At 30.9% G+C, this 12413-nt stretch overlaps 1 protein-coding gene across 1 annotated transcript; it reads right to left on the bottom strand.

Annotated features, from left to right (window-relative positions):
• Nucleotides 1-235: 235 nt before the first annotated feature.
• Nucleotides 236-4553, bottom strand: LOC106673091 (activating signal cointegrator 1 complex subunit 2 homolog). Its single transcript, XM_014405048.1, has 2 exons — nt 4493-4553; nt 236-943 (listed from the first exon to the last, which is right to left on the bottom strand). The coding sequence occupies exons 1-2, from the start codon at nt 4502-4504 to the stop codon at nt 344-346; spliced, it is 612 nt and encodes a 203-aa protein (XP_014260534.1). The 5' UTR covers nt 4505-4553; the 3' UTR covers nt 236-343.
• Between the last annotated feature and the right edge of the window lie 7860 nt (nt 4554-12413).

The raw sequence follows: 12413 nt of genomic DNA, 5'->3' as shown, positions 1-12413 counted from the left end.
GGATGAAAAGTTTTTTCTGTTCAAAACAGATTTCTTCCTCACTCTGATATAACGTTTCAAGTTCTAAAATTGTGTAAGGAAATTGATTTTTTTTTTTTTCATTTATCATATTTTAGTATGTACAGTAGAAATTATTACGTATGCCGATTTATTTCGCACGTTTTAAGTATAAAATACTTATATTTTCTCTCTTATTGGTTTAAGAACTAAGGGTATTAATAAAAATAAAGTTGAATAAATTTCAGTCATTTATTGAATTTACTTATAAAAAACTTAACGAAGGGAAGGAGAGACCAATGAAACTTATTTACAAAAGACTAGTGGACGCCTGGTTGTGATTGATTTACTGGAGTTTATAGTTGAAGTTGTTAGGTTGAACATAGTTGTCCTTCAGAGGGGGTGCAACGGTCGATTTGGCCCCAGTCGGGTATTTCTGCTGGTACACCGTCTGGTAAGCGTTGTACTGAGGGGTGTAGCCGTTGTACTGGATCTGCGGGCTAGGGCGGAAGGGCTTGACCTGCTGGACTTGTTGGACTTGGGCCGGCCTGTACTTGGCTTGCTGTACACCCTGGAGGTAGAGGGAGTTGACGTCCTGGGAGAAGAGGTAAGGCGAGGGGATCAACATGATAGGGAAGGGAAGGGGCTGGTGCTGAGGGACGTACACGGGCTGCTGTTGCTGCTGGGCGAAAAGCAATTGCTGGTGGTAAGCGGAAAGCTGAGACGGTGTGTACTGAGGGTGAGCAAAAAGTTGCTGTTGAGCTAAGTATTGCGTGGGCGTTTGGTACTGGGCCGGAGCGGTTTGGTACTGCGTAGGCTGAGGCTGCTGTTGGTACTGCTGTTGGGTCGATTTCAAATTGTCCCTTTCGATGTCCTCAAGCCTCGTCTGCCTCTCTGCTGCCTGCGCGTGGGCCAAAGCCACAAATCCAGCGGCAACCAAAATCACCTGCGTTTCAAAATCACCATTAATAAAACAATGATCCATAAAAACATAATAGTTATATAATTTTAAAAGAGATAATGTTAAGACTAGTTCATGTACTGATGAAAATAAACGAATTAATCTTAACTGCTTAATTTACAATGGTATCGCGTTTTATTGGTGGCAAGGATCAGCTGACCTTTAAGTCAAGTAAAGTGTACGATTAAAGTTCAAGTAGCGAAAGCGGTTCATTAAGAAGTTTGCACAACTTTCAACTTGATTTTTTCTCTCATGTTTCTATGTTTCTTGCTTGGTTTTACACCCTAGCCCTAAACGTTTTTATTCAGTATTATTATTATTATTATTTCGAACATGATTCTAAAAAATAGAAAATTTTTTTTTTTTAAAGTTCTATGGATGAAGTATAAAGTGGACGAATTGTTAAAGAACATCGTACTCAATAAAAGTAGGAAATATTAATAATAAATAAAGATTAAAGGAACAAATAAAAAATGAAAGATTCATTATCATTAGCACTTTAAGTAAGAGATGGAATGTATTACAGAATTTTACTTGAAAATCATTCCAAATTTCTCTCAGATAGTGAATTATTTAAATACACTAATATATTATACTTCTATTTAAATAATTAATGTATATAGTAGCAGTATGAATGATTCGTATTAGTCAGAAATCTTGTAACTCACAACTTGGTTTTGAATTTTTCCTTCACTAAATTTTTGACTATTATTATAAATATTAGTAAAATTATTGATTATGTAAGGAATTATGTACTACATAAAAACGTTTTGGCATGCCGCACTACATATATTTACAAAAAGTTTGCTAAGTTTTTTAGATATCTGATAATAGAATTTAGTAAAGGTAGACTATTATTCTCTAGCATATCTTTTTTATGATTTTTTCTTCAAACCGGCGTAAAGAAAATTTTTATATTGTTCAGATCATGCGTGAAAGACTTGGTTTTATGTGAAGACAAAAACAAATTGAACGGGTTAAACTCAAATTGCTGACAGTCCTGATTATCCTGGCAATTAGTTATGGCTTTCTAATGGAATACAGATACTTTATAAGGCAAATTGAGGGAAACGGGCATTTTTTTCTCGCCCTCTCTCTCCCCCGGGCTTCGTGCAAACCCTTCCGTCCGGTGAAAGTCCAGATACCGGCTTCTTTTTTTTATTTTTTTGAACACCGAAAGCGAAAGTAGTCCGGCCGCCCTGTGATCGCGTTGGGATTGCCTTGATCTTCAGAAAGTACCTGCCTGTCGGCGAACTGGTTTTGTAAAAATAAAACCTTTCCTTCAACCCCCCTGGTAATTACCGCCTCTCGTGATATATCTCTATTTCTTATATTTTTCATGAAACCTACGCCATTACTGAAAAAAGTTTATTTTGCTATTCTTTAAAAAAACTGATTAGAAGAAACGAAAAAGAATCCTGAGTGAATCATCGTTTTCCATCGAACTATTAAATTTCAATATTTCAAAAAATTAATTTTTATTTGTACCTGAAAAATGCTAATGCAATAATGAAAAAATCAACGAATTAACTGCTGCATATGGAATAAGATGATAATTGGTCAATAATGATGAACCTAATTTAAAGATATAAATCTTACTTTTAACAAAGAAAAAAATTAATCCTTTTTCAAAAAACCGGATCGGAAGATTTAAAGAAACGACCCCCGCGCAGCCCAAGAGCTCTCGAAGTTCTTAGTCGGCGGAGAGCCGCCCACCCTGACGAGTCTCGGATATCCGGCTAATCTCGTTTTTTTTTATTACATAAAACTATTTGTGTTTTTTTATGGGAGAAAGTTTGCAATTTTTAAACATTTTCTTTCCAGAGAAAAATTAATTGAGAGAAATAGAAAGTTTTAATTGTTAAAAATATATTCCAATATAATAATATTTGGATTAGTTTTTTTGAACTTTAGTTTCTTTTTATTTTGTCCGTTTTTAATTAATTTTTACTCCTGTAAAATTTTGTTGAAAATTAACACGTTTTTATCCAAGTTTTGAACTATTCTATAATTAGAGAACAAGTAAACTTAGTTCAAAATTCAATCTTATTGTGGCTATAATTAAAAAGATTCCGTACATCGAGGAGGGTGTATGGTTGACACGGTTCTGGGTTCGAATCCCGTCACAATTTATTACATTTTTATGATTAAGCGCGTATATGACAGGTTTTACTTACGAAAATATTTCTACAATTTTGTTATCAATTTTAAACAACACCTTAAATTTCGTACCACAAATAATTGTAAATTGCAAATAAAAGAGTTCATATATTTAAAAGGGGATTTGGCCAAATTTAAATTGTTCCGCTTGTGTAAAAACTTTATATATGTGTTTATTATTAATGCCTATATATTTATACACGAGTGTTTGAAATGTTTCAAAATTTTTGTTTATTTGTACTTGTAATTTTTCTACCTCCTGAAAAGTTTTTTCTTTTTAGTCTAAGTTGACAGCGTAAAGATAATAAGTGAAGTATGTATTTATTTTTTAATGTTACTTTGTATATTTTTTCACCATCCTATCTGTTAAAAATTTAATTTATACCGTCAAAACACTTTTTCTTTTACAAAAATTTTACATTTTATATATAAAAAAATCTGTAAAAATGGCAGAAATCTGTTGTTTGATGGTGCCTCACACATTTTAAAATGTATACTTCGCAGAATATTTTGTCTTCATTGTAATTTGTTTGTTTGAATAGGCAATATAAATTTCTAACCTACATCACTTGAAGGTTTGTTATTTAAAGAGTGTTATATTGTAAATTTTGAAATTGGCAAAAAGAAAAATTTAAGAAAAGCATGCTTAGAAAATGAAATTTTATAAAAAAATACGGAAAATTAAATAAACTCGGTAAATTGTGTGCATTGTTGTCTATTCTGATGTGTCTATATGAAAATAAATTCTTAGAAGTAAATAAAATATATAAATAAATTTGCAGTCAAGTTTGCATTTGTCCAATTCATTTTTCGTGCTTTGTGTATATTCGCAGAGTTTTGAACCATAAAATTGGCTTTAAACTTAAATTTCTTAAGAGTATGTTTATATTTTAAAAAATTATAATAAATGATTTGAATATGAAGGTTTTCACACAAAAAGTATGCTCGGTAGCTTAAATTTTACTTTGAACTTAAATTTCATAAAGAAAAGTTAATGTTTAAATAAAATTATGTATCGTCTGAATATGAAATCTTTTAACCAAAATAAGATGTCTTTTTCTATCTTAATATTTAACTTATACTCAGGGTAACTTAGTGTTAGAAGGACAATTTTTTTAAACAAAAATTTGCTTAAAATATTCACTTAAGAACGTGTAAACATAGAATCTTTATGATAGATTAAATTCATGTGCATATAAGTTTTAAACAAATATCTGAGATGTAAAATTTTATCAGACAAATGTGTAGTGGAGTGAATGTTTGTTTAATAGAATTCTACTGTGTTTTGAAGTTTTAACTCTGAGAATACATGAAGATTTTTCTGTTTTTGTCTCCCTGTCCGACTTGAAGGTGTAGCTGTGTTTCAGAACTCACCAAAGCGTTCATCTCGGCGGATCCAGCAAATGGGAAGAACTGATGAACAGGTGGGACACCTCTTTGCTTATATAGCGAGGGGGGTTCCTCTCCCGCCCTGATTCGGTTTCACTTTCTTTCTGAAGGACTCGGCCCTCGGGATTCCGCACGGTCAAAGGTCACCAGTCTCGCCCTGGACTTCTTCACCAGAGGGGAAAACCGCGCCTTGGACGCCTCCGCCAAAGTATAAACATAGCGGATCGGGTTGCGCAACTAAATTTATGCCCACAGTGGTTTAAGCATCCAGTACGCCCTTATTTCTACCTTTCTTCGGATGAAGAGATCACTTCCGCTACCAGATTTCTCACTTTTTAAGTCACTGCATTACATTTACCATAAAACAGACCTAAACGTAAATTTTTCTAGAGAAAAAAATTCATGTCAATCTTTGACCATTTGGAGGTAAATTCTTCTCGAGAAAAATATTATACAAGAACACCAAATGTTTCCTGCTCATTTAGGATAATTTCATGTAAATTTACTGTATTTTATACTCCAAAACACAGACCAAAAAAATCCTGCTTCAAAAAAACTAATAAATAAATATTTCCTGTTCATATTTGATAATTCCATATGGTCTCAATGTATTAAATAAAACCAAAAATAGATCTAAAGGAAAATTATTATATAAAAGAATTATGCGCAGAAACAATGAATCTTTCCTGTACATTTGGGATATCTTCTCGTGAAATTGCTGGAATACAAGAACCAAAAATCAGACTTAAAAATAAATTCTTGTGTGGAAAAATGAACATGCAAGAACAATAAATCTTTCCTGCTCATTTTTTATAACCTCATGTGAATTTACTGTACTTTGTTCTCCAAAACGTAAATTATGCTTTAAAAAAAGCCACATAAATATTTCCTGTTTATGTTAGGTAAGTTCATGTAGAACTAGTGTATTAAACAAAACCAAATCTTGATCTAAAGGAAAATTATTCTGCAGAAATATTATGTGCAGAAAGATTGAATCCTTCCTGTACATTTTGGATACCGTCTTGTAAAGTCGCTGTACTACAAGAACTATAGAACAGACCTAAAAGTAAATTCTTGTGTAGAAAAATGGACATGGAACAACAACAAATCTTTCCTGCTCTTTGTGGATAACCTCATGTGAATTTATTTTATTGCATTCACCAAAAACCAGACCTAAACGTGAATTCTTCTTGAAAAAATATTCTACATATCAATAAAAATTTCCTGCTCATGTTCTAAAACTTCATCTAAAGTCAGTATATTAACAGAACACATCTAAACGAAAATTATTCTGTATAAAAAATGTAACATTTTGGACAACGATTTGACACGGTGCTGTTATAAAAGAACCAAAAACTGACCTAAAAGTCAATTTTTCTGTAGAAAAAGTACCATGGAGGAACAATAAATCTTTCCTATTTATATTTGGTATTTTCAAGAGAGGTCACTGTATTAATTGGAAAAAAATATTATTGAGGAATAATAAAACTTTCTTGTTCATTTTGGATAACTTCGTGTAAGATTACTGTACATATTAGAATCTCAAAAAACAGATCTAAATGTAAATTCATCTTGAAAAACATATTCTGCAAAATCAATAATTCTTCCCTGTTTATCTTGGATATCTTCAAGTGAGGTCACTGTATTAATTGGAAAAAAAATATTCTGGAGAAAAAATATTATTGAGGAATAATAAAACTTTCCTGTTCATTTTGGATAACTTCGTGTGAGATTAGAGTCCCAAAAACAGATCTAAACCTAAATTCTTCTTGAAAAAATATTCTGCAGAATGAACAATTCTTCCCTGCTTAGTGTATGTACTACACGAGCTGCTTCATGTGAAGTCAATGGATTAAATAAACCAAAAAACCAAACTCACCATAAATTATTCTGTAGAAAAATATCTAAACGTATATTCTGCTTGAAAACAATATTTTGCAAAACCTCCTCTTTCCTGTTAATTTGCTGTATTATATTCACTAAAAACCTATCTAAACAGAAATCTTTCTAGAGAAACATTATTATGCATAGGAATTTAGAAGAAACAAATATTTCTTTTTCTTCTTTGATATTTCATGTGAAATCGCTGTATAAATTTCACACAGACGACCTAAATTTGGTCAGAGACAAAATTCTGCCGAAACAGTCTTTCCTATGCACCTTTTAAACTATGACATATACGTTTAATTTTTTTAAACATTGCTTAGTACTAAATCGATTTTATATCTTTTAATTTTTATTATACGTATCTACCAAAAACCAGCTATAAAGATAGATGTTTCTTGACAAAACATTCTGAAGAAACTGTAAATCTATTCTGGTTATTCTTCAAATTGATGATGCGGTCAGTTTCTCTGATGGATTTTTGGCTTTGCGTCTTATTGCATTACCGGCCCCACTTTCTTATAAATATGTATCAACAATACACAAAATCAATTACTTTCTGAAGAATGTAATATGACAAAAAAAGTCTTTACCTAAGAATCGTATATGTCAGATTACTACCACTGTACTCTTGGAGGTCTGCAATAGTCAACCTGATCCGCCTATTCTAGCTAGCTGAAATTGCAATACTAAAGGTATCTGCTTCAGCAAATAAGTTATAAAGGATAAATCAAACAGCGTATTTTGGCCCCAAAATCATGTTAGGAAATGATTTCATTTAATAAATAGTTATATTTACAAAAAGTCCCTAAAGAAAATTTAAACTAGCCCGATAAATCATTGTCTACTGGTAATATTTTTACATATATTTCAAAACTAGTTTTTCGATAAATTATATATTAAAAAATTGTTTGACGCATCAAATTAATTAATACAAATAGCACTACCTCCCCTTGTATCCCTTGAGTACCTTGAGTTTCTCTTAGGTATCCAAGAAAACAAAGGAGATGTCACTATAGGTTAAACAACGATGGTGTTGTTATTAAAATGATGAAAACCATTTTATTGGCATAATAAAAAAATTCTAAAATATTCTGATCCTACTCAGACAATACTTTAATAATATTGAAATTACAGCTTTAGAAAATTTCTGTACTCACGAACACACCATATGGTAAAACAAATGCAAAACGACAAGCACAACCCTTGTTCTTTGGACGTTAAGAACCCCGAAAAATTCAAACTTTCTTTTAACACACTTCTTGCTTTTGTGAGAGAAATACAAATGACTGTTATTATTTCGAAATAGATCTGGTCCACTGAACGAGCGAAAGACATGTTTCATTTGTGAAATTTATTAAAGCACTGAGAATTTATTAAACTCGCTGGATGTCAAGTACCAATCTGGTTTATGTTTTTGAACAGAATTAATTATATTCATTAGATTTCATGGTCCGATTGACTAAATAACATATTTCAATTAATTAATCGTGATTTCCATTTTGTCCGATTGGATCAAAGTCACGATAGCTCAAGTGGTAGAGCAGCGGCGTATTTAGCTGAAGATCGCGGGTTCGAATCCCGCTCGTGACACTGACTTTTTTATCTCTATCAATACCTTACATAAAGAATTAATTATCTTAAAGGTGCCACGTCTGGCTTATTAAGTGATAAATATTAGAGCAAATAGAAGGCTAAACACACTAATAGTAAATACAAACAATTCTCCATTTTGGTTACACATTTACAGTTCGTTTATCATTAAGAAAGTGTGTGTTTAAACATTAATATGTACTTAGGTCAAGATTATATATACACATATTTATATTTAGTGGTCTCAATGACCAAATTACTTCTTTCGATTAATTAATCTTTTTATGTAAGGTTGAGATGAAAAAGAATATATACATAAATATATATATATATATAGTTTTTCTTCAAGACTTAAAGAGTGTTTATGTTAAAGATTTTTTGCCCTCCGACGCCATCAAATAGGCAGCAAAAGAAATGACCGTGAAGACGCAAGGTCTGGTGTTTTAAACGATAAAACAGCTGAATCATCATCACTTACGTTTTGATAAATGAAATAGGGCGATTGGTGTTCTTTTTGTTTTTTCGTAACGCAACAAATAACATAGCACACGGATAACGAACAACTCAATAAAGTAACATGGTTAAATATTGATTCTTTTGGACCAATCTTTTGTATTAATTAAAAAATGTTTATACAGGGTTCCTTATTAGACTTTACATAGTTTCAATAGAAAACGCTAAGAAATAATACCTATTTAATATTTTTCGGACCAGTTGAACATAACTACTGTTTTGGAAAAAAATTATAGATGGTCCTCATGACCAGTAGAATTTTAACATCTCAATTAGAAAACTACACATCATTAGAATTTTGTACGCTCAAATCAATTATACAATTCAATTTGAAAATCGTAAAACAACAACAAAGTTTGAAAAAAAAAAATTCTTACCCTGTAAGGACCACTCAATTCCAATAATTTGCTTCCCGATTGTAGTAAAAACGTTAAATTGCTTTTGTAATAGTTCTATTATTATAAATTGAACTTGAAATTGAAATTATTATCAGCGCAATAAGAGGAGTTTTGACAGTTCATCATGAAACTGGTAGCGTAATTTTGACTAGGAGCTGGAGATTTTATTGGATGGCCGCAAAAATCCAAATTCCTCTATCGAAATGCAGGAAAAGTTTTGGGTTTTCAGAAAACTGATTATGACGGGCATCTTATATTCATTGCTGAAATGTCCGTTTTGGAAGAAGAAAAAATTCCACCATAAATCCTGACGATTGATGAATCAAAGTTCACCAAAAATGAAACAATGAAGTGTTCGAATTTTAGAACGTAAGCAGATGAAATTCTTCAAATTGCGTTCTCGAGTCGTAACTAAGTGGTTCACAGCAGTAACGTTTGGTCTGTACTTCTCGGAGATAAATAAATGGAACTAAGCTTTTAAATTTTTGGAGAAAAGATTTACTAACATTACTAAATGTAGTTCTGCTGCAATAACGATACAAGAAGGTTGCCCCATAAGGACCATAAGAACCATAAGATCTTTACACGTTACACCTGGGCAGGCAGTTCAAACATGAAATTTAGATTGTTAGATTCATTTTTGGGATTTTTTAATTCTTTTAATTTGACAATTAAACATTATTTTCAATAGTCTCTTATATTTAAACAAAATACAAGTATAATAAATAAAAAGTTAATTTTGTAAAAATTAAGAAAATAACAAACAATTTGTATTTGTCCAAAATTTGTTATTTTTTGACCAATTCAAAATCAAATTGCAGAATTATTCCAGTTCGAAAATCCCTTAAATTTATGTTCTGTAAGAAATGGGGTCTTTTGACATTTTAAAATTGTACTGGTCCTGAGATACCCTGTAAGATTTTTTTGAACATGAGACATTTTCAACTAGTCTGCAAAATATTTTTAAAAATTTTTTCAAGAGAAATTCATACATCTGCGCGAAAAGGAATAGGCATATTTGTCATTTATATTCTTAGTAGTCAAAATTTATTAGAAATAAGGATAAATTTATATAATTGATAGGCAAATTTAAAAAAAGAATAGAAAACCATGGAGTGGTACTATTATGTCGACCCCTTGTATAAGTTCTTGTTTGCCCCGCATTTAAAATTCAAATTTATGATTTGGTGTCTTTTTTAAAATTTAAATTTTTTTTATATAATTACTTATTTTAAAATATAAAAAAAACCTTTTAAGGCAAAAATGATTTTGAACCTGAACTTGAACGTGCCAGGTCTAGTGAGTCAAACATCCAACTGAACCACCATTTTTTTTTTAAATTGTTAAAGAAGTGCAATTGGTGTATTTTTTAGTGTAAAAACGGAAGGTTTTGAAGGGGCCAAGTTCAAAACAAAAACTAACATCACAACAAAAATCATAATATTTATTTGTCTCAAAGAACTTGAGTCAAATAAATAGTGAGATTTTTGTTTAATTTAGAAGGATGAAGCACATAGCATGCAGAAAACAAACAACACAACAACGACAAACAGAAACTTTATTTCAATTAATTAAATTGTTGAGATGAAAAAACTATCTTCTGGGATCGAATCCCGCTCGTGACGCTAAATTTTTCATCTCAACCAAGACCGTACATAAAAATAATAACTATTATAGTAATATATTTATATATTTTAAGTAATATATTTATTATATTTATATTATTATTATTTTTTTTATTAAACTTCTACAGCTTTTTTAATATAGGTAATATCTATAATTCAAATGTATAAAAACAATATATTAATACATAATAAATAAGTAAAGGTACTTTATACATGTTAAATGTTATACATGTAGGTTATATACATATATGTATATAACCTAAATAGCTAGTTGTGTTTATTTTCAAGGTTTTATGTTTATTGACTATCAATTATAAATAATTCCTAAGATAAATGCTAGACATATGATGCATTCGATATGATTTATAGTGATTTTTTTAGCCTATTCTTCTTGTTTAACATGAAAGATGTTCAACTGGGCAATTATTTATGTTGTACAACATAATTATCGGTACGAAAGTATCTACCGATGGCTATTCAGTATTAGAATAACAACGCAAATTATCGTGAAAGTCTTCTGATCCTCCCGAGCTTTAATTAATGTTATGCAACAAACCTAGATGGTTAGTATATGAGGTGATAAAGCATTGAAAGTTGTTCGATCAAAATTGAACTTGCAAGATCCGCTTTTTCTCGCTATTACCGGACACGTACACCACTTAGACCAGTTTCACCTTGGAAATATAGACCAATAAATGTAATCGGATTTCTTATTCGTTTCTGTATAAATATCCTGAATTGTCCTCATGACTTATTCAAAAAGTTTTGATTTAGTTTGACGTTAATTTCTCCAATCGATCTTGTTCCAGTAGGCGACGCGAACCGGATGAAAATAATGAAAGGAAAGGACAATTTCTTTCGAACAGCTGGATGCCTATTTAAGATAATCGAATCTTCTGTTATACCGTTATGTAAGTACAGATCAAAAACAAAACAAAAATTATCTAAAAGAAAGTTAACGAGCGCCAAATAAAGGCCCATTGTTTTCTAATAATGCATAACAGCCTTGGGCTTCTGCAACCCAATGACTAAACACATCACTGCAATCAGCTACACAGCCAGTCTTAAATTCGTAGATCAAACATGAAACTTGACAAGATTTGCGCAATATAAGTTGACGTTTTAATGTGATATTTCTGCGTTACGTCAGTTAAAAAATGATATACTACTTAATTCACGAAATATTTGTGATTATTAATGTGCGGTGTTTAGTGACCGTTAGTTAATAATTAATTGTAGGTCTGGTGAGACGAAGGTTTCAGAAAAATATTTTCTTTATCGTGCCAACGTTTCGACCTTTATTGAGATCATCTTCAGTGCCTGGGATTTATAAATATTGTTTAAATTTTACTACATGTATTTTTGAAATTTAAACAATGTTTATAAATCTCAGGTTCTGAAGATGATCTCAATAAAGGCCGAAACGTTGCACGATAAAGAAAATGTTTTTCTAAAACCTACGTCACACCATATTGCATCTCACGATCTCAAAATAGTGATTACTAATATTTATAATTAAAAAATCTTAAGAATGTCCTACCCCCAATGTTTTCAAAAGTGTTCGAACTTGCTTTTTAGGACAAATTATGTGTAAATAATATTCTGTTACCAACCTAATATGATTATAGAAAAGGTAATGCCTTAATGTATGATCTGACAAAAATCTACTACATTTTTTATTAAAATTTTGTCCAAAATAAAGTATTAAAAATTAAATTGTGTGACTTACCAAAAGGCTTGTTACAGTCAGGACTATCACAAATCTTAATTTTATGACCTACCCTTTTCATTATTTATCTAAATGATTTATTTATGTGTTAATAATTAAGGTGGAACTGTTCAATTGGCCTATGACAAGAATTTTATCAAAACTGTAAGAAGTTATAGTTATGA

This window comes from Cimex lectularius, unplaced genomic scaffold (genome assembly GCF_000648675.2).
Source record: "Cimex lectularius strain Harlan isolate CLEC.00 unplaced genomic scaffold, Clec_2.1 scaffold205, whole genome shotgun sequence".
In the NCBI taxonomy this organism is placed as follows: domain Eukaryota; kingdom Metazoa; phylum Arthropoda; class Insecta; order Hemiptera; family Cimicidae; genus Cimex; species Cimex lectularius.
Note: the sequence above shows the minus strand (reverse complement) of the source record. Positions and strands in the feature narration are given on the sequence as shown.